This window comes from Lagopus muta, chromosome 4 (genome assembly GCF_023343835.1).
Source record: "Lagopus muta isolate bLagMut1 chromosome 4, bLagMut1 primary, whole genome shotgun sequence".
Classification (NCBI taxonomy): Eukaryota; Metazoa; Chordata; class Aves; order Galliformes; family Phasianidae; genus Lagopus; species Lagopus muta.
Window position 1 is genome coordinate 38,462,772 of NC_064436.1, and position 21,733 is coordinate 38,484,504.

A 21,733-nucleotide genomic window follows, 5' to 3' on the forward strand; every position below is an offset into this window, starting at 1 on the left:
TTCCTAGGCTTTGGTTTAGCTCCTGCTAAATGGAAGAATCTTAACTATCTCTTCCAAGAATAGGGTAGGCAGAAGAGGACATATTGGTTGTAACGTTGAGACTTGAAGAGGAAGAAGTGGTAGTGGCCAGAGTTCCAATACAAAAAAGGTTTTGAATCTTTTAATATGATCACTGCATTAGTTGCATCAAAATTCAAGATCCAAAGCTTTGAAATTACAGGATGTTGAGGGCCCCTTAAAGCTGGTAGAAGAGACTAGGGCTTTTTACTTGTCTGAATCTAGTCCATCCTAGCATTGAGGAGTGGCCTAAAAATTAATCCTGTGATGAATGGTCTTCACAAAGTTGGCTGTTCCTTGTCCACCTCAAAACTGGCATTAAGCAGTAGTATCAATAAAAGATCAGAGGAACATGAGCTAACTTAGACTATCATCTTTGCAGAAGTGTTTTGGATGCATTCCTGGGACTCTGAGGGAGGCTTCTAATGCCACTAACATCTTTCCTTTTCACAAGCAGAGAGATAAAGATAGCAAGTTATCAGGGTGTGAAGCAATAACACCAAGTGTGTCCTGAAGACTAACTGAACAGTGTAGGCATCACCTTGAAATAACATGAGATAAAATTACTCCCAGTAAGACTAAACCACAAAATACATTAGCAAGGCAAATGCTTCTCCTTATCCCATCCTGAACTGTTTTTACCTTTTCATAGATTTTTTTTTCTGAAATATTTCCATCCTGAAATAGACTTCCAGGACAGAAAAAAAATCACCCAAACAGGTAAAAGGCTGCAGAGTTGCAAGTAACTGAAAATGAGGACTTAAATTTGAGACATGTCATGCGTTCCAATGACTGGGAACCATTGCATTGCCTATGTCTGCAGTGAATGAGCATGAAACATTCCTCATTCATTTATGATGAAAATCTGGCTATGGAGAATTGAAATGTCAAGCCCAATAAAATCAGGATTTACTAAACTAAACAAACTCATTTTCTACTCTTCTCCCCAGAACTGCCTAATAGTTTTCTCACTTTGAGCTTGTCAAGATTTTTCTCAGTGTTTTAAAATCCTTCTTTTGCAGCTTAATACAATACACATTAATTTCATTTTTAAAAGTTAGGCTATGCCAGTATGTTTTGAGATTAATATATTAAGCTAGCTACACACTCAGAATATTTAATAATTTTAAAAGCTTCTGAGGTAAGATATAAATAAATAAATTTGCAAAAAATATAATAATAATAATAATAATAACTCCAGCATTCTACCATTTGACTTCAGCTGATTTGCATGAAAAGCCTGGGAATAACATAGTGGAGACAAGTTTGAAAACATATTTTGAAATCATCAGTAATTTTTCTAGACAAAGAAGTAGCAACATTCATAAAAGAACCATTTAAATGTGCACAAAAACAAATGTTTACCTTCCACTGGTTTAGGTAAATTATGTAATTAAAATCACAAATGAAAGCTTACCACAATCTAGCTGGGATCTTATTGTGAGCTTCAGATGATAATCTTCATTTTTACAGATCCTCTAAGTGGTGAAAGAAAAACTCATGATCCCTGCATGTACTGTCCTGGCATTTACACTGTAGTTGCATGAAATCAGTGGAGCTATGAACAAAGATGATATGGTTTAAATTGTAAGTTTTGCTCACACTTCTTTCAAAACGAGGGACACCAAACATCCTCTTTAGTATTCTTTTTATAAATCAAAAGTTTTTTAAAAAAATCAAAAATTTATAAACATACAAATAATTCAAATATATTTATGTTGAAATACCATCTCAATGTTTTATCATTAAGGATTATTTTGAGTTTTCTGCTGAGTGTAGGAAACATTTAGAACTTGTAACACTCTAAACATAAAAACATACTGTTCTGAGTTTCCTATCTCATTCTCTAAAGAATGCTATCAAATTTAAAATTAGATCCTCAGACTGAAGGAAGGCAAAGTAAACAAAACATGGAATAGAATACGAAACTAATTTGTAAGGAGTCTAAAATATCTTTGTTTAGACAAGATTCAAAGTTACAAGTCTTTATTTCCTTTGATCAGGGAAACATCCAACTAGATGTTGACTGTCATTCAACATAGCACTTGGATTTTAAGCACAGAAACATATTTCACCAGAGGTAAACAAAGTGCAAGGATAAAGATGATTTTACTGCGTAGATCTCATTAAAATAAACCACTTTGCCTTTATAGCTGGATTCTCTTCCCAACAACATACATAAGATTGCTAACGAATTATGAAATACTGGAGAACCCAATCTAGATGCTTTTTAAGATGTTAATGAAATTAAACTATACTTAAATTAAAATCCAATCCACTGTATACTAATGGTTCAGCTATGCGGTTCCCCTTGCCTTAATGCAATTTTGTAGGCCAACCCTCCTTAGACACATTTTCCATGTAAGCACTTTTGTCTCCATTCATACAAGAGAATGTGCCTTCATTGCTGCCAATTCCAACCGTGCTTTGGAAAGATCTGTTTTACAAGTTTATTCTGAACTCAGAACTGACAAATTAATTCAAAACTATCCACCAAAAAATCACACTGGAAAGATAAATCACTAAGTGACAACTGTCTACAAAACAGAACCTTACAATTTCTGTAGTTCAGACATCTTGGGCTCAATGTTCTTACTGTTTACATAAATCAGAAGCAACTTCACAGAGTTACTCAAGAGTGCAACAATTTTGGGCATCAGATAAGAGCCATTCAATACTCTTTTCCATCACCGGTCTACAGACTTGGTAACCAAATGACAAGACATCATAACTTCATAGTGGAGCTCCAAAAAATAAAAAGCAGGATGTTAAATATGGAAATGAATAATATTAACCACCGGTATATAACTAATGAATTATGAGGAACACTCTTGGTGACCACTGTAGTGGAGCTTAGAGGAGGTGTTCAATAATTATAGCAGCAGATTTCAAACATAGAGATCTGAGAGATCCCCTGTAATGAGAAAGACATTAGTAACAGCTAATTTCCAGTTATCTTCCCAAACATTCTGAGAAAAGCCTTAGATTAATGGTGAAATTCAGATGAGATGACAAACAACTAAGCTACAACTCTGTATATGACAGAGCACTATAAGCAAGTTAGTTCTTAGCAAATAATTGGAAGAGAGCTGTAGCTGTTAGAAAGCCAGTTACAAGAAAAACAGGTGTTGTTTTCCAATTGATCACATGGAATTTATGAAGCAGCACAAATCGCCTATGTGGATATCAATCCAAACTGAGGGGGAATTTTGTTTGTTTGTCTCACTTCTTGTATTCTTTTGGTGCAGAAACTGGCTGGACTTTTCTTCCAACATGAAACATACATGGACACGAAGTCCTGTATAACAGTGTAGATTTTGCTGCCAGTCACAGAAATTTAATGGAAGAATCACTTTTTCCTCATATGTTTCATCACACTTTAGAGACGTGACCATCACTAACACCATACACACACACTCTTCCAACCCACCAAATCTGAGAAACACAGAACCATGTTTGATATCAGTTATTACAACAACAGCTCCAGTGAAGTCCCAGAAATTACACTGGTTTAAAAGCAGTTTTGTGGAGAGAGTTACAGTGTCCATGAACAAAATTTTAACAAAAAAGATTCATTTTATCTCATTTTCTTGCATCATCTTCAATCCCAGTTTCTCCACCACTTGTGGCCCACTATACAGGCAATTTTCTGGATTCTCTGTGCACATAAAGACTGTCTCTCGCATGAATCTCCATTACAAAATTTTCATCTCTAGGAAACCACCCACTAGTCTGTTTTCTCTCAGTGTCCTTTTAGCTGCCAATTTAATGAAATTTGCAGTGTTGACCCTAAAAATGATACTTGTAGAGTATTTGTTGCTAATGTATTGCTCACAGTAATTCTTCCAAGTGGAGATAACAGGGAAGGACTGGTAACAACTTCTCTGTTCCATTTTTGTTTGTGCCATTGTTGGTTGGTCAGTTTTCTAGTGCACAGGAAAAAAAACAACAACAATGAAGGCTGTTTCAGTGTTTCCTAAGTTTCCATTTTCCAATGGCTTCTTCTTTTTTCTACTCAACTCAGACTTCTTCTAGTCTGGCTGCATCAGCAGGCTGGCTGGGGCAGGCTGGCAGGGCTTGGGATGGGCTCTCCAGACATCCTGGGAAAGGCTCTTCTCTTCTACTGTGGGTTCAAGAAATTTGTCTGTGCTGGGAACATCTTCCAGGCAGCCTTGCTCTTTCTTCTCTTCCACCAAAGTCTCTGCCACTTTGTCATATGTAATAGGCTGTTCCACTAAACAAAATGGATATATGTTACTGAAAGCTCTTTAGGATGCTTCACAGCACCTAGGCTAAAATACAGTTAATAGTAGCTCAGCAGAAATTTAAAAAAAAAAAAAAAAAAAAAAAAAAAAAAAAAAAAAAAAAAAAAAAAAAATTAGAAAAACAACTGATAGAAAAAAGAACAAAAAAGAGAAAAACTCAATAACTTGACTGAGATTTTAATAAGTGATGTGCCCTAGGCAAATCTCATATTTTTCTATTCTAACATGTAAGATCAGGAAAGACATGCCTGTGACAGGAAGACCACCCCACTCCAAAGTCTAAAGGTCTTAGAATCATTCAGTGACACAGGGAATAACTTTCTTTAATGCCTTAAAAATGGCATCAGATTATTATCAGTCTCTGAAGTGGTTGAACCACTTTTCTTAATATTTTCAGACACCTGCCATGTGAAATTTCTGTTCCAAAAGCTACATCTGATGAAACTGTAAGTGAGAACAGAGTCTCCTAATGGGAAACATCAGGCTTCCTTCTCTGGACAACATGGTTCTACACATATTCACAATACTAGTCCAACCAAGTAAATGTGAGGCATATTTTTTCCTGATGAATAAATTGACTTCCTAAAATATATCTGAGGACAGGATGCACAGTTATGAAGATCTTACAAGATGCTTGCCCATTTAAGTATCCTCAAATATTTGTGTTTGCATATTTCAAAATGGCTGGTGGACAGGAAGTAAGTATGATATATAAGACAAATACTTAAGGACATCCACCTTTCCCCATCAGTTTTCACCACATGAGCAATTAGGAGATCCAGTTGATTCTACAGTGCAAGGTTTTTTAAACTCAGAGCAATCCAGCTGGTAATCTGTGGGCCAAGAATGCCTGCTGTGTGCTCCTGTGCCACCTTTTGCATCAGTGATGGGAGGAATATCTCCTTCATTCATCTCATCTTTTTTTAAACACTAAGCTTTCCTCAGGCAGTCAAACATCTTGTTTAATACAGAAAAGCAAAACTGCAGTTGCTGCTCCAGCACGAGAGGTTTCTGGACTCTTCACACCCTGTCAGTTATCTTGCTGGAATGAATCAGGACTGTCAAAGCATATCTTTCTAATGCTATGCATTCGCCATCAATGTGATTTGGATAACTCACTGCTATGAAGCAAACCCATGAAATTTTATGTAAACATAAAAATATGATGTGATGTTATTACTATCATGAGAAGCATCTGGTTTCTTATGTGTGAAAGAACAGTTACAGTATAATTCCTGATGTATAACTTGCAAAGCAGAGGACCAAGTGATTTCACAACAATGCAAATATCATTTCTGCCCAGCATGCTTTGAACAAGGCAGTGGTATCATTTGATTTCTCTGTCTCCTTCACCAGCTACTGCTCCTGCTGGCACAAAGGTAAGGAGAGATGTAATAAAGAAGAAAAGCCTACTCACCATATTGCAAAGGACAGGCAGGATGAGGGTCTGCTGTCTCACACTCAATTAGATCAACCACTTTAGTCTCCAGAGAACTGCTACACTCCTTGACAACCGCAAACTGCAAATACATACAATATGCACAAAACATAGCCCAAATTAATATGAAATGAACCAGTTCTCTGAAACCCAAGAGGCAGACTAGAAAGGCCACACACTCCAACCACAGCAGGGGGAAAAAAGGTCATACTGGCTTCTGGGATGACCCTTCCCCTGCAGATAATTAAACATTGGAGTTGATGACAGCCCTGGTCTTTGAAAAGTGTGAGTCCCAGTCAAGTAAAAAAGTGCCCACTCTCTTGCTCTGCAAATCAGCCTTTCCAGATGCAAGAACAAAAGTACGTGAAAACTGACTCTCTCCACAGTATTTAGGGCCACATTTAAAGTATTAGGGAGGCCTGCAACCAGGCAGCAGGAAACCCTGTCAGACATAGAGAAGGAAGCAAGCCTCCCTTTCCCAGCTCTTGGCAACACCTGGGGGTGCAATTCCATTATCGCACAGTGACTGTGGCAGACAAGTGAGACTGTACCATGAAGATGGAACCCTCTGATGAAGCGTGCTGTAAAGACCAGAGGGAAAAGAAAAAAGAACAGACACAGGGGGAAGTGATGTGCTTAAACAGTATAGAGGGAAAGAGAGAAGATCAACTGAAGAATAGGAAAGGGGGAATGAGGGGGGGAGGATAGTATTTAAAGAGCAGAACTAGTGAAGTATAGAAAATGTCTGTAAATAAGATGTTCCAAGAAGACTGTTGACAGATTCAGTTGTCAAGGTGGAAAATTGGTGGAGTTGTGTGGCTAGGTCATATCTGCAGCTGGTGCGACCATTTAGGCGTCTTTTTGTGTGCATAAAATCCATGGTCTTACAGCTGCTAAGTCACATGTGACAGACCCCCAGAGGAGCTACACACAGTTTTGCAAAATTCCTTTCGCTGTGCAAAATAGAACACTTGCAGGTTTACAAGTTTCAGAATAGCATGTGCTGGGCATGTGCTGAAGTTTACCAAGGCTTCCATATTCCAGGGACAGAGTTATCTAGGCTTATGGATGTCTAGTAAAAATGTTAAAAGAAAAATACCTAAGGCATACGCTCACTAAAATGCAGCCTTCTCTATCAAAATAAACAGAGAAGTGAATGATGCTTGAGAGAATTGTAGGTATAGTTTCAATATCACGATATCTAGCATTTGACAAGTGTGACAGGTTAAAAATTCATCCAATACTGTAGCTTGAGTGGGCAACACCAGGAATGTCTTTGCACTCCATCCCTTCTCCAGAGTCACAAATTATCAGGAGCACTGCAGGCTACAAAAGGAGAGAACTTCATCAGTCCTTCATTAGAACTACTCTTTTTGTTATTGTTTTGGGTCTTTTTTTTGAAACAAATCTGCCAAACAAACCACTTCAAGTGAACAGCAGAAGTGGACAACTTCCTGCTGCTTTTTGGCAGCTCTTCATTTTCTAGCCTGTGTGAATGCATGCATGGAGCCCCAATGAGCTTAACACTTACGTTACATCACCACAGAGAAAATCACATGCAACAAAACCACAGGAATCCATTACTGTGAAAGATGCAATAATTATCAAGGGGTCAGTGATTTCCCCTTCCAGTCTCCAAGAAGCCATTTACAATGAATTACTTTATTATTAATGCATTTTGTTTTCTCCCAGAAGAATGCATAGTGAAATTCAACATGAGTGTGTAATAGATTAATAGGTAGGATTTGTTTAATTTGATTCAGTTTATTGCTTAGCTGTCTAATTAGTCCTATATCCAGCAAAAATGTCACCAACCACTAGCAATAACTGCAAGAATAACAGCAGGCAGGGACAGAACTGATGAGTCTTAGGCCTCTTAGAGCAGGGCTCCCAGGCAACAAGCTGTTCTCAGTCCCAACAAATGTTTCTGATTTTGCCAGCTCCAGATATTTTGCAAACAATGTTTTTTGTCTCTGCCATGAACAAATGATGGCAGCACAAGGTTCAGAAGATTTGTTGTCTGCTATCTGGAGGAACAGAGTGCTGGCCAGGTCAGCAGCTAGTAACAAAGGGCCCTTGAAACCCCCAGGCTGACCAGGTAAGGGGATCCTTCACGTCATAACTAGGGTTGGTACCCTTCAGACATGTTCAACAGAGTATTTCAGTGGTTACTCACAAATCCTGCCTGACTCTTAAAATAAACAATATGTGAGGCATTCTTCATGTGGATTAAAAATGCTCAGCTCTGCACTACAGGTAGTTTGAGATACTCAGTCCTTAAACACACCCTCGAGCAAAACAAGCTCATCTCTTTCTGGATTGAAAGACCGGGAGCAGAATCAAAACTTCAGGTTCAGGCAAATAAAGTCTAAATTTAAAGCTAAAGTATCCATTATTATTTAAGTAAATATATAAAGCCAAATTTACCTGTGATCTTGTTCACTGTGCGCAGTTTTTCTACTTTCTAACTGTGGCTTTCAATCCTTTCAAGTAATATCTATACCATAAATAAATGTGCGCAGTTATCCCAATAAAAAGTAGGTGCATCGCTAGAATTTATCTCCAAGCCAGCACAAGCAAACTCTTTCAGTAGTCCTTTCCACTGTACTTATTTGAAGAATATATGCTGCTTAGATAATGTGATGCTGCCTAAATATGACTGCTATCTGCATTACAGCAGCTTATACAGTGTTAGAGGATGGATGTGTGTGGACAAGATCTCACGGAAAGTCATGCTGTTCTAACAGAGGAGTTTCCGTCTGGGCACAGAAGTAGCCACAGATGCCAATTATGTCCTCCTGGCCCACTCCAAGTTCCAACTGCCACCACCCAGCAGTATAACATCCTTTTAACTCCAGCGAAAACCAGATCCCTAGATCAGATCTCCTGGGTCCAATTTCACCGATGCAACTTCAAAACTGACAACAGAATCATAGAATTGCTCAGGTTGGAAAAGACCATCAAGTCCAACTGCAACCTAATCATACTACCCTCACAACCCACTGCTAAATCATGTCCCTGAGCACCACATCCAAATGTTTTTTAAACACATCCAGGGATGGTGACCCAACCACCTCCCTGAGGAGCCTATTCAGGTGCTTAATCACACTTTCTGTAAAGAAGTGTTTCCTGATTGCCAACCTAAACCTCCCCTGGTGCAGCTTGAGGCCACTTCCCCTCATCCTGTCACCTGTCACCAGTGAGAAGAGAAATGCATCAGTGCCAGCATGGCATTTCTACCTACATGCTGAATGAGTATTTTATATTCCCTCCCAAATTGCCCATTAACATCCTGGGAGGCTCTCTTTACAAGGCAGCACCTTCTAATACCACAACATTTAATTGCATCAGCCCCCAAAATATAGTTCACCATCTCGGGTAGCACACACAATACTTGTCTTCCAAGAAGCCTTTTATATGGAGGGCATACTTTCCTGTGAAAATAACTCTGATACGCCATGTCATCACATTGCCATTTCCTTAATTTAGAACACAGTTCCCCAACTGTTGTGTTCAAAGCTAACAATAACACCCGCTAATGGTTGCAATACAACCAGGCAGCTGTGAACTCTGAGGGATAACAATGAGGTAAGATGAACTAGGGTTCACAGCAAAGCACTTGATGACTCTAGCAGTTATTTAATGTATTTAAGATGTGAATTATTTGATGGATAAGCTCAAGTGGATCCCTAACACTCTTTGATCCTTCCTACTTTTGTCTTCACTCCATATTAATATAGTTACCTGAGACTTGTTGCAAGTAGGTGTCACGTTCTCATTGTCAGCGCGGCTACTGGCATCTCTTATCGCTTCTGCATAATGGTTCTTCTTATAAAAGTTTTGACTTCTGCAACAGAACAAAAGCTGAAACAAATTATTTCACTTTGGGAGGAACAGATGCTGCTTCCTTTCACACTTTACTTTGTAGGTATTTACAGAAGAGACATAAATTTTGTTCTCTTTCATTCCTCTGAAAAGGAGTATTAGTGATTACTACAGCACAGAGGCTAGAACAAACAGCTTAACAGAAATAAAAATAAGAACTGAATGAACACTTACTGTAATGTGCCATCTGAGAAGGCTCATTCATTAGAAAAAAAAAGTAGACCTTAAAATTTTAAACAGCCCTTTCATTTTCTTATATTTTTCTGTAAGTAAAACCTTGAGTTGAGAAAAGATTACAAATATCTCCAAATGACTAGCTCTATGCATTCAAAAACTCTTATTTTCGCAGTTCAACACTGACCACTTGTAAGGCAGGATTAAAAGCCAGTATAGACTCCAAAGCAGAAGACATGGTCAGAAGAAAAACAGCTCATTTACACTACTTGAGATTCAAATCAGCACATGCTTAGTGACCTAATATACTCAATTTTTCTTCTCAACATCAGATTAAAAGTCATGTTTTTGAATTCCAGAAGTTTCAAGGTATTTTACCTTCCTGGCACCGCAGCTAATTTGCTGTGTGTGTTTTAAACCTCACCTGGATGCATCTGCTCAGCATTGAACATCATCATGCTAACAGAAGTCGAGCCCATTGCTCTTGGGGTAAAACAGAGCAGAGCACACTGCATTACAGGCATAGTTCTGAGGAGGATGCCCTGCTCAAGAGGATCACTCTAATTCTGTGGCTCACTTTGCAGCTTGCAGAATGACAAATGCCAGACGGACTCGGTAGGCACAGCAGCCTCAGTGAGCACAAGCAGGAGGTGGAATCAAGTTGACTGAGCATGTGCAACAGGCCAAGGATTTCTCAATCCTAATCCCAGGCCTTCTGCCAATCTTTGAGTGACCTCTGCCAAGCTGTGGGTGTTAAATCTGTGATTCTTGGTTGGAAGAGAGATTGTTTCCCTGCTTCCCAAAAACAACAGGAAACCTGAAATCCTACACATCCAGACTACCTAAATCATAAATGAAGAGCAACACCTACAGCACGCTATAGCCACCGAACAAACCAACGCAATACTTCAGCACTCTCTGCCTCCAGTTTGTATAGTTATCAAATTGGAAATTGTTTTCTCCAATTAGAAAGAGAACTCTGCGTTATACTGAAGAAGGAATAGGACTGCTGTAGACTTAATCGGTACATTTCAAAATACTGTAGATTGTAGGAAAAGCAGTATAGTGATTTCAAGACAAATATTGGTTTCAGACTCCAGTTAAACAGGGATTTCAGATCAGCAGTTTCATTTTGATCTAGTTAGGCTAGTAATAGCTGCAGTACAAATGCAGTCAAGCATGTAATTGAAAACTTGTTGTTGAGATAAATAGTTATATTGATCAAAAGCATTTGGCAAGAAAGAAAAGTAAATCAGGGAGAAATGACAAGAGAGAGAGAGGAAGGGAAGAGATATTCATTATCTTTATACCTTAAAATTGGCCATATTGTAGCTATTTTCCATGACAGTTTAAAAGATGTGTATGGGAAATACAGGAATCTGATGATTTGTCTGTTCTGCATGTATCATTCCACTGATTAGCTTCTGAATCCCAGGTCATGAGAACAAATCAGCCTGCACTTAGCTTTAAATCTGGAGCTCTATCATCAGCTACCATCACACAGAAATGTGACAGCTTATCTACTTTTATGGACTAAATATGCTGAGAACCATTAAATAGGAGCAGAAAATATTAGCTTTCATAGCTAGCTTCTCTTGCAGCTTAACTTTTTATGCCTTGAAGGTTCTAATTTTAAAATTAGTCTAAACCACAAAAAAAAAAAAAAAAAAAAAAAAAAAAAAAAAAAAAAAAAAAAAAAAAAAAAGAAAAAAATCAACAAAACCCTGCATTAGAAAGGCGGGTAGGCATGCAGTGGGGGACTGTTGATTTGGCTGCTGTCTGGCTTTTTATTTGTTTACTCTGTTACTTGTTAAATAAAAAGCATACATTTAAACAAGAGACTCTGAGAACAGTTTTCTGACAAGGTCATGGCCAAAAGACAAACTTATTAAATGCTGAATTCTTTCCAGTCTAAGGGACACCAATGACATTTATTTCACAACAGAGTAGGTTTTTAAATAGTGACTATAGGGATTCTCTTTGCCATCAGAAGAATCCCAAACCTTCACAATTCATTACAGCCATGGAAAATGCCAGGGAGTACTTTTAGAGCACATGTGCCTTAGACCCACATCTACTACCAGGAAAACTGCTTTCACATTCAGTGCTGCAGGTATCACTGTAGAAATGGGCTACTGGAAGGGTAACACAGCGCTTTTCTCACTGGCAAGGAAATATTAAGGTACAGTCTTACACTGAAAGGGAAGTAAAACTAATACACTTAGCAGAGAAGAGCAAATTCCTACCATGGCATCTGCAGACATCTACAGCTCGTAAGGGAAACTAAGGAAGATGTAAATACAGTCATCTTCCTTAGAAGATGAAAATCTCTCATCAATACAAATTATGGCTCCTCCTCAAACCTAAACAGGTTTATTCTTTCTCTCCCCAGACACACATCAGTCTTTAACATCAACATGAGTACTGCAGTGAAGGGGCATGCCAGAATTTTATGCATTATTCATACAACAAATTCCTGAAATGCAAGAGAGGAGCAAGGACATTATGGGATTTCCAGCAGCTGAGGAACAGCACAAATTCTTCTCCACAAGCCACCTGTGAAGGCCACAAGCACCTCAGCCCCTCTGTGGTGTGCTCATAACACGAGTTTGGAAGCAGTACCTGGAGCAGTAGGTGGCCAGTGACCCCAGCAGCAGTAGCAGCACTGCTAAGCACACGGCGATGGTGATGTTCCGCACCTTCACCCGCTCAGCATGCTGCTGCTCCCACCACTCCAGGTCGCTGAACTGGCACCGTTCCCCAACATAGCCTGTCACACAGCTGCCGAAAGGAAGCAAGAGCATTCTGTGAGTGTCAGCAAAGAAAGCAACCCAAATTATTGCCTCAGTCACCTTGCGTATTGATTTATCATTGCCAACCCTCATGGAAATATCTTGTTGAATTTAGTAGGGGTAAAGACAAGAGGACATTAAAGGAAGGTCTGCCAAAACACATAGAACTCAATATTAAATGTAAATCTATTAATGTTAATGTAATGTTAATGTAAATCTAGCACTTCTCTCGATAGAGAGAAGCGCTCTATCGAATTATTCAGTGAGACTATATGTCTCAGATTCCAGAGGGTAACATACTTTCAAAAATTCCACAGACTGCTTTTTTATGATCTATGTTTCCCTTGGATTTTCTGTTTAACCCTTTTCAGAAGCAAGGTTCCCCTTTTTTTGAACTTGGCATCATAGAAGTTGTTATCTCTTGGAAAGTCATTTTGTTGAAGAAATCGATTTTTTAATCTGAAAAGTTGCTAACAGAAACAAAGAAAAAGAGATATGTTTGAAAAAGATATATGGGTTAGAAATGTCTTGATAATTTAGTTTTATTACAAGCTTCTTCTGCAGGCTCTTTTAGTTTACTACATTGAGGATTTTTACCACTGTAAAAGCCCCACAATGAAATAGCTAATCGAGGAATGGAATGTATATATCAAAACGACTAGAAAGTGAAGAAACACGTCAAAATATTAACATAAGTAATTAATGAATACACTCGGTTATTTGTGAAAATTCTGCTAGATAACGTTTTTCCATGACTTCCTTCAGCTATTTGACAGCCTACATGAATGAATGCTGCCATCTAGTGACCACTGTATAGAATCAGCTCAGTGCAACCCCGCAGAACAGAGCTAAGTACAGCTAGTCCACAATTTGTTTAACGTCTTCCAATTCCAGTACCAAATAATAAGGAATTGTGGGTTCTTACACCCTAACAGTTAAAAAAAAAAGATAAAATAAGTTCCCATTTAAATGTTCTGCAGTTGTAGACTTTTCAGTTTCAGTATGCAGAACTGAATGAGGAGAAAAAAATAGAGCTTTGAATGTTTGTGGTTTATTGTAAAAAATTGTAGCAAACACCAGAGATGAGCACAAGTCATACCAACTCCTATAACAGCCGTGGTGACCTTAACAGACCCACAGCACAACGTATATACTTAATTCTCACATATACACCTAGAAAGATATATTCCCCAATTATTCCTGAGGGTATAGAGGTCAGATGGCAGTGGAAAATGAACAGCAAGGCCAACAGGCAGATGCAAGCCTACACCAGAGAGAGAGCAAGCACTGTCTTCACACAAGGCTGTGAGCACCAAGTCATTTAACAATTTACTTCACACTTCAAGAACAAAGAATTTAGTCTTCAGGGAACAAATCCAATCCTATTATTAATTACAATGGGTATGAACAAAGTGAGTATTTATAGAAAAGACCAGAATTTAAAGATAATTGCCAGCACAGGCGATGGACAATCTGTGGGCAAGCACTTCATAATCTGCACTCAACTGTGCCCCAAGGATACCATTAATAAGCACAGATGATATACAGCTCTGTACTTACTTGCAGGCATAGTCTTGTAGGTCGGAAACATAATTGCACACTCCCCCATGGAGGCAGTATGAATCATAGGAGGGGGGGCATCCTACAGAGTCACCTGGCACAGGGCGTGTAGAGTACTCATTGCTGACAACAGTAGGAGACAAGGTAGATTCTGAAAGGCAGGATTTCACAAAGACATATCAAGCTGTTGACTACGGTGGCCTGAAAAAGTTCCAGAACTTCAAGATAGGATATTAGGTAAGACTCTCCAATTGCAACCAAATAATTGTTTTTAATCTGTTTGCTTGTTTTGCATATCAAATTCAGGCATACAGAGGATAGCTGTGTTTTGAGATGTGTGAATATAATTCTGGTAAAAACAAAAAACAAAAAACTATTGGCTGCCTAATTATTCACGATCAAATGATTTCTTACCCAGCTTGAGGGTACAGACAATCTCCACAATCTCCACTATGCAGAGTCAGACATACAGGTGAAAGGTGCACTTTGTGCATATGGATCTCAACTTGAAAAGTTTTCACAGGCAAATGGACATTTTTGCACAAACTATTTCTACTTTGCAGCTACCAGTTGATAGCATCTGTGCAAGCTATCTCAAATATAGTTAACAGCTTCACTGGAAGCACAGAACTTCTCTGACCCAATTCTTCAAAGATTTCTGTAGCTTGCTCACAACTGCACAGATTATCACCTCCACAAGTACCCCAACTGGCTATCAGAGAGCTCTGATATCTCTGCATGTAATACATATTGCAGAGGTGCTTTTATAGAACAGGAACAAATTTTTGCCTACTTCAGTGCTACACTGAATCTGTAAGTCAGAACTGAACATCTACACAGCAGTGTGGCTTAGCAGCAATATACCTAATCCCACACATTTGTGGGATCAGTTTTATGACTCACACCAGTTTTATTGCAATATGACCTTTAATGACATTTGTTTTCTTAAAATTTCATTTGCAGGAGAACTGTCAGGGCAAAGAGCCCAGACTGGAAAGGAATAAGTGATAGCAGTGAATCCCATATGTTCTGCATTCTGCAAAGAAAATTTCAGCCTGCTAAAAGAGCTTACTAGGCAAAGACTTAAAACAGCGTGTTAACACACATGAAGACAGGAGATCATATTTACAGCTGAGGGACCTATAAGGCATTACTTCCAAGTCATACATCATTTAAAATCATCATTTCCTGAGTGACACTTGAAACTACTGAAAGCTTAAATGGCTGAAAAGGGGGTGAGGATCCTGATTGATGTTCTACTTTAAAAAGCCGTAACTTCCTTCTGTTTTTCTGCAGAAAAATATCTACAACAATCTCACAGTGCCCTTCTGTTACCAAATTGTCACTTGATCTGTGGCAAAATTCACTCTGATGAAGATGGCTGACACGGAGGATGCCAATGTGTCGCTTTGCTCCACATTTTCAGAAAATGCAGCTGTCACACTGAGGAACTGAAATGAGCATCAGATACTATGAACTGCTCTTTTCATTAATCTGGTAACCAGATTTTCTAAAATGTTTCAAAGCCCTTTGAAAAATTAGGATCTGGAAAACTAACATTCTGAAGAATGAAATGGGACTTCAATTATGAACAGTTCTTGTGCTGGAGTCCTGCAGAGATAAAGAACATGCAGTTTGAAGAGCAGCACAGCCCAAAATCAACTCCAAAAACATAATCTCTGAGGAGTATTTACTTCTGCTCTTGATTTCAAAGGCCTTGAGACAGATGTGTCATTTCATTTAGGCAGTACAATTTAGCACCAAATATTAATGTAGGTATTTCCAAGCTAAACTCAGACCCACTCTCCTAAAGCAATGCTAATAGTTTCACAAGCTGCCCAGTATGCCACTACATGGTCGTTCCTTAATTTCCCAGTAAACGATTTGGCTGAGACCACAGATCCTAGTTAGGACCATTTCATTTTAATTCTCTTTCCAAATACTCACCACAACCCATGGCAGTTCCAGAAGCATCATCAGGACAGGAGCAAGTAAAGTTTCCTTCTGTATTTGTGCAGGTTCTGTTCTCTCCACAGGTGTGGGTCCCCATCTTGCACTCATCAATATCTATCAGCCAAACAGTCTGCAGTTAGAAGAATGAAATGCCCCCAGAGCATCAGTTAAAGGGGCAGCAGCAGCACCACAGTCTCCTGGCAGTGGAGAAAAAATGCCAGGGGCCTTCCCTCCATGCACTTTCCTTGGTAGAAATTGGGGTAGAAGAGCAACCAGCTCTGTTGCAGTATATTCATATTCCAAGAAACATGATGAAACACAAGATGAGTTCACCTTGTACCATCTCTGGATGTATTTATAGGTTTCTAGGCACTGTGCATACAACTAGGCATCTAAAACCGAAGTACAAAATTACTTAGCCATAAGTTTCTGCTTTTTAGAGTACATTTCAACTCAATAAATGTAAGTTGTTTCAGTCTTATTCACATCAAGACAAAATCTCAACATTTATAAAACGTTATGGAAACGTATCTGGCCACAGTGTGAAGTTAACTTGAAGATAACTGACTATTTTTAATAACAATGACATATAACACAGTGATTCTAGCTGAGCACCTAAGTCGCAGAATACCCACAGCTGCATGCAGATGTGCCTGGTAGGTGGTGAGGGACAGCCAGAGGAGATTGTCACATCTGACTGCACTTCCAAACATTCTCAAAAACATGTTCCTGACTTTTGGGACAGAAAGATTTTTCCAACATCCTATCTTTAACATCTCTACATCCTGCTGATAATAATATCCTAACTTTTCAGTGGCCCTTGCCTGTGTTGGAGAACTATGTAAGGTTTGAGTCAAAATTAATGGGCTTTGAATAAGGCTATAAAGGAGAAAGGAAGAAGAAAAGGACAGAAGAGAAATTAAGACTCTCACAAAGCTGTGAGAGTACTATTGTACTAGTACAGATAGTACTGAACTGTACTATACAAATACTGGAAGGGAGAAACAGTTTCCTGTTTCTTCATATTTGATGTAAAATTAAAAAAATTAAGAAATGTAGGTAATGAACTGAAGACCTGGCATTAGAGATGAATGAGAGAATCAGTGAGTCTGATTATTAACAAGACTCTAAATGTAATCAGATTCTAAGTGTCAATACCTTGAACTTCATACCTATCAAGCCAACTATTACATTATTTGATGAGTATTATGACACACTCAATACCTGCTTTCGTTTGTATTCATGACAATGATTTCCAATAAAGCTCTACTTGTTCTCCTCCATTTTTCTCCTCCAATTCACTCATCCTTTCTCTCCTGCTGTAGCTACTAAAAAGTGTGCAAACAGAGAGGAACTGAACTATATACTGAAAACTACAGGCTTTGCATAATGATCAGCTGTTGAGGCTGCCACAATTCAGACAGGAAGGAAAGAATCACAAAGCAAGAAATGATTAATGTCTACTGTCTGGGGGAGCCACTGCTAGGATCCACACCCTTATCAGATTCTTCAAAAAGAACCAGAACCAATCAACATGGTCACAAGACAGCTCCACAGCTTGATGCAGAGCTAGCCCAAATTACTACAAGTGTCTCTTGCTCATTCCTCCCTCTCCAATCTCCAGAAGCAGCACAGTCCTCGTGCACTCCCATACCTTCACAATGGAGCCCATCTCCCATGTAGCCTTCCAGGCATTTGCAGACATAGCCCCCTTCGGTGTTGATACAGCCTGACAGGTTTCGATTGCAGTGATCCATATTTGCAGCACACTCATCGACATCTGTGAGATGAAACAGGGAGAAGGGATATGTGGGTCATGAAACCATCTCTCAGATGATGCTGTTACCTGTCATTTGTACACACAAAGTAAAGAGAGGGACTTTGTGCTCTTTCTTTGGTATGAAATTTTCCTAAAGAGCCTGAAAAATCAAACAGCTGCTTTCAGCTGCAAACCCAGATGTTCCACAAAAAAACATTTGCTTCAAAAATAATCCTATTTGGATGGAGTTATCCCATTCAGAATCATTCTTATATCCTTACCGTCTCAACCTCTACTCAGAGACAAATTTGGTGCTGAAGGAGAAAGAGTGTAAAAAATTTGTACCACAGGTCATTGAAAATAGAATTTACACCCAAACCACCTCCCTTTTTCCCTTTTTTTCCCCCCCTTTTCTGTATAAACATAAACTCCTGTGAGTCTCAGTGCTTGAACAAAAAGAGGTAACTTGTTCTGTTTCTGATGCCTTTTGGAATGCAAGTCCAAAAATTTATTTTGAAGAGAGTGATCTTTAATCAGCAAATTGTCTGATTATTAGCCTCTCTCTAGAGCTAGACAAAAACAGAAACAGTCCTTTCATATAAATACTGTATCAGGAATACTAACTTTTAAGAGATCTCTTAGCATGTACTTCTAAATTATACATCAACTCTCATATCTATGGACTGAGTTTTTATAATTGGACAATTTTTACAAATAAATACTCCAGTTTTTTATTCCTATTATCTCCATTATTGCTCGTTAATATTAATAAGATTAACGTTCATATTCAGGGGAAAATAAGCTGTGATAATCAGCCATTTCATCTCACATGCTCTCTGCTCATCAACCATTTCAAAACAAGTGATCTCGCTGACTTTTCTGTAATGATTTACACAGCAGAGCTGCCAATGGGAGAAAAAAATTGTTTTTCTTCCTTTACACGCATCTACGTTTTTCCTGAAGGTGGAGTTTTTCATTACCATAGCATGATTTGCCCTTCTTGGTAAATCCTTTCAAACACTGGCACACAGCACCATCTTCCAGCAAAACACACTGTGCATTGGCATCACATTCTAGTGCAGCGCAGTCATCTTCATCTATAGCACAAAATATACATATATTTGTATGGATCAAAGAAGGAATTACAGCAGAATAAAATCAATTAGAAAAACAAAACATAGGGTCCTAGTTTGAAGCACAGTGATTGCCACTGAACTTTATTTAGGCCTGGATAATATTATCAAGTTTTGTTGACATATCAAAGCACCACAAAGACAAATAAAAAAGCAGTTTTACATGGCATAATTGCATGGACCAGTCTTGTCATAAGAGCGTTAAAAACACCATCAGCCTTGGCTTGAGTCTTTTTTCCTTTAGGACATTATTTGTTGTTGAAGGATAACAGTTTTCAGACTCTACCTGATATCATGATTTCAGCCATCAAAACAACTTCAATTTTCTTCTTTTCTCCATTTTCTGTACCCTTAAATATTGCATTACTCTGTGTGCTCTGGAGGGGGGTCTTTAGTGTTGGCATTGGACCTGCCTCCTTCTGCACAGAGATAGTTTCTGAAAAGAAAAGAAAAAGGTGACACAGACTATTTACATTTACTGAACTGTCTGATTTTCTATCACTGTTCTATTTTCCAGTCATCACATTTTTGCTTTTTAATAAAAATCATTTCCTACACAGACTATCCTGCTTCTGGCTTCAAATTATTACTGAAACCACTTATTAGTGTTCTTTTCAAATACAAAGAACATGGAATCCAACTATGTCAACACTACAGACATCACTTTCACAGATAATATAAAAATTGCAGTGGTCACACTACACCTTATTGTCCTAGGACAACATTCCAGTGCTTGTTAAAGGAAATTTGTTATATTTGTTTCTTGCAAATAGAATAAAGCATTCATGAAAAAGTATCTTAGATGCGTTAGTACCTCAGAAGGAGTTGCATGTTCAAATAGGAGACAACAAATCTGTGGAGAGCAGGGGCAAAGCTGCCAACTGTGAACCCAGAGTGTCTCAGTTCAAAACAAAGTACAAGGATAGGGCTGGAAAGCAGAGTTCTCTCAACAGATACAGTAAAGAAGTTTCCATTCTCATGTAAGCTTTGGTACTGTATAAATGTTCTAATCTTTCTGCAGTATCTACATTCAAGCTGTTCACCTGAGCCACATCATTTCAATTGGCTGCCAGTTTTACTAGTGGACCTTGTGAAGTTTCTTGACAGTTCTAATCACAACATTCTAATAAAAGATATGGAAGTAACATAAATCCATGCATGAAAAATTACAAAATCTGAATAATTCAGCCTCCTTGGGACAAAAAAAAAAAAAAAAAAAAAAAAAAAAAGTGAGAAGCAGCGTGAAACTATATTACATACAGTGGAAAATGTGCATTTTCATTCTTCAGAGAAGCTGTCATTCATTATGTAATGGAAGGTGAACGTTTTTCAATGTTATTTGCCAGATTCTTTAAGCGGGTCTTTTTCTTGAATTAGAGGATTGTACCTGCTGTCACATTAGAAGAATTCAGAGGCTGACAGGTTTTTCCATCTCGAGTTTTCCCAAATCCTGGGTGGCACATGCAATGGGTAACTCCAAAATTGTTTTCACAGATCTGATCACAGCCTCCATTCATATGAAGGCAAGGATTTGCCCCTAATGAAGAAAACCAGGCAACTTAACAAGCTGTTTCTTCAGTGAACATCTCCTCTTAGCCGTGCAGAATTAGAGCAGTAGGAAACACAGTAAGGACAGAAAAGCTAGTAGGTTTCTAATGGGTGTTGTTTGGCTTTTTTTTTTTTTTTTTTTTTTTTTTAAAGGTAAAAATAGATGTATATATTAAAGCATAAACATTATCACCAAGCCACTGGCAGGAAAGCAGATTTACATATTCTCTTTTTAACCAATGTGTGACCTTTTATTATTGTATTATTATTTTCTTATTATCTCTTCTTTAATTTTTAGAGTCCTAACATCACCCGAAAAAACATTACAAGGGCATGAGGAACCTGTGATTATCTTCTCTCAGTCATGGTCTACTGAATTACATGACATTTCTGTCTGCTTACAGGGAGATTGTTCTGAACAGAAAATCAAATTATTTGATCAAAAAACTAATATAAATTACAAAACCTTTCTCCATGTTATAGTTCATTACTTTTTGTGAGTGGGGTGCTAGTGAACTAAAATAAATAGGAATTACAAGTCTGTGGCAGCTTTGTGGTAGTTGATGAGCATATATTCTTGGGCATGATCATAAATATAAAAAATTTGTTAGTATTACTGGACACATGCCCAGATGATGCTTTCAATGAATGCCAGTTGAACTGTGAAAGGCCTTTAAAGGACCTGTCTCTGAGAAGATAATCCTCTCCCCAAGGACATGAGAACAGCTATTATATCGACATCAGTGAACATCAAGAGGAGGCTGGAAGGGAATGACTGCTCAATTTTTGCAGTATACCTGGTTTCGCCAAGGGATGAACTACAACCATTGATGAGGGTCTCAGCATGCTGCCTCGAAGACGTACCCTGTTTTGCCCGGTCTTCTTGTCGACCCTCATTAGTGATGGCCTAGCCCAGTCTGAAAACCAAAGGTGATCCTCAAACACCGCTACAGCAAAGGGGTGGCCTAGAAAGAAACAAGATTCCTCATCTCCACATCTGTAGAATATACACAAGAAACCAAGTATACAAGATCTGTATCTGCATAATAGCCTACTTCTTCATAATGACTTCTCTATTCAACATTCTCATGAGGAGAGCCAAGTATCCATGAATGATGGACCACAGGTACTTGTTACTCATATTCTCAGCAGAATAACAGCAGGTAAGA

The 21,733-nt window shown here is 38.4% G+C and overlaps 1 protein-coding gene across 1 annotated transcript in view; it reads right to left on the reverse strand.

Moving 5' to 3' along the window:
* Positions 1–1,235: 1,235 nt before the first annotated feature.
* The window catches only part of EGF (epidermal growth factor), a 53,933-nt gene continuing 33,435 nt past the window's right edge, over positions 1,236–21,733 (reverse strand). The window contains exons 15-25 of the mRNA XM_048942397.1: positions 21,362–21,529; positions 20,404–20,553; positions 19,303–19,452; positions 18,864–18,980; positions 17,779–17,904; positions 16,119–16,238; positions 14,172–14,322; positions 12,442–12,600; positions 9,505–9,607; positions 5,740–5,842; positions 1,236–4,291 (exon numbers count right to left, since the gene is read on the reverse strand). Coding sequence (XP_048798354.1) covers positions 4,089–4,291; positions 5,740–5,842; positions 9,505–9,607; positions 12,442–12,600; positions 14,172–14,322; positions 16,119–16,238; positions 17,779–17,904; positions 18,864–18,980; positions 19,303–19,452; positions 20,404–20,553; positions 21,362–21,529 — 1,550 coding nt within the window. The 3' untranslated portion in view covers positions 1,236–4,088. The remainder of the gene's footprint in view (positions 4,292–5,739; positions 5,843–9,504; positions 9,608–12,441; positions 12,601–14,171; positions 14,323–16,118; positions 16,239–17,778; positions 17,905–18,863; positions 18,981–19,302; positions 19,453–20,403; positions 20,554–21,361; positions 21,530–21,733) is intronic.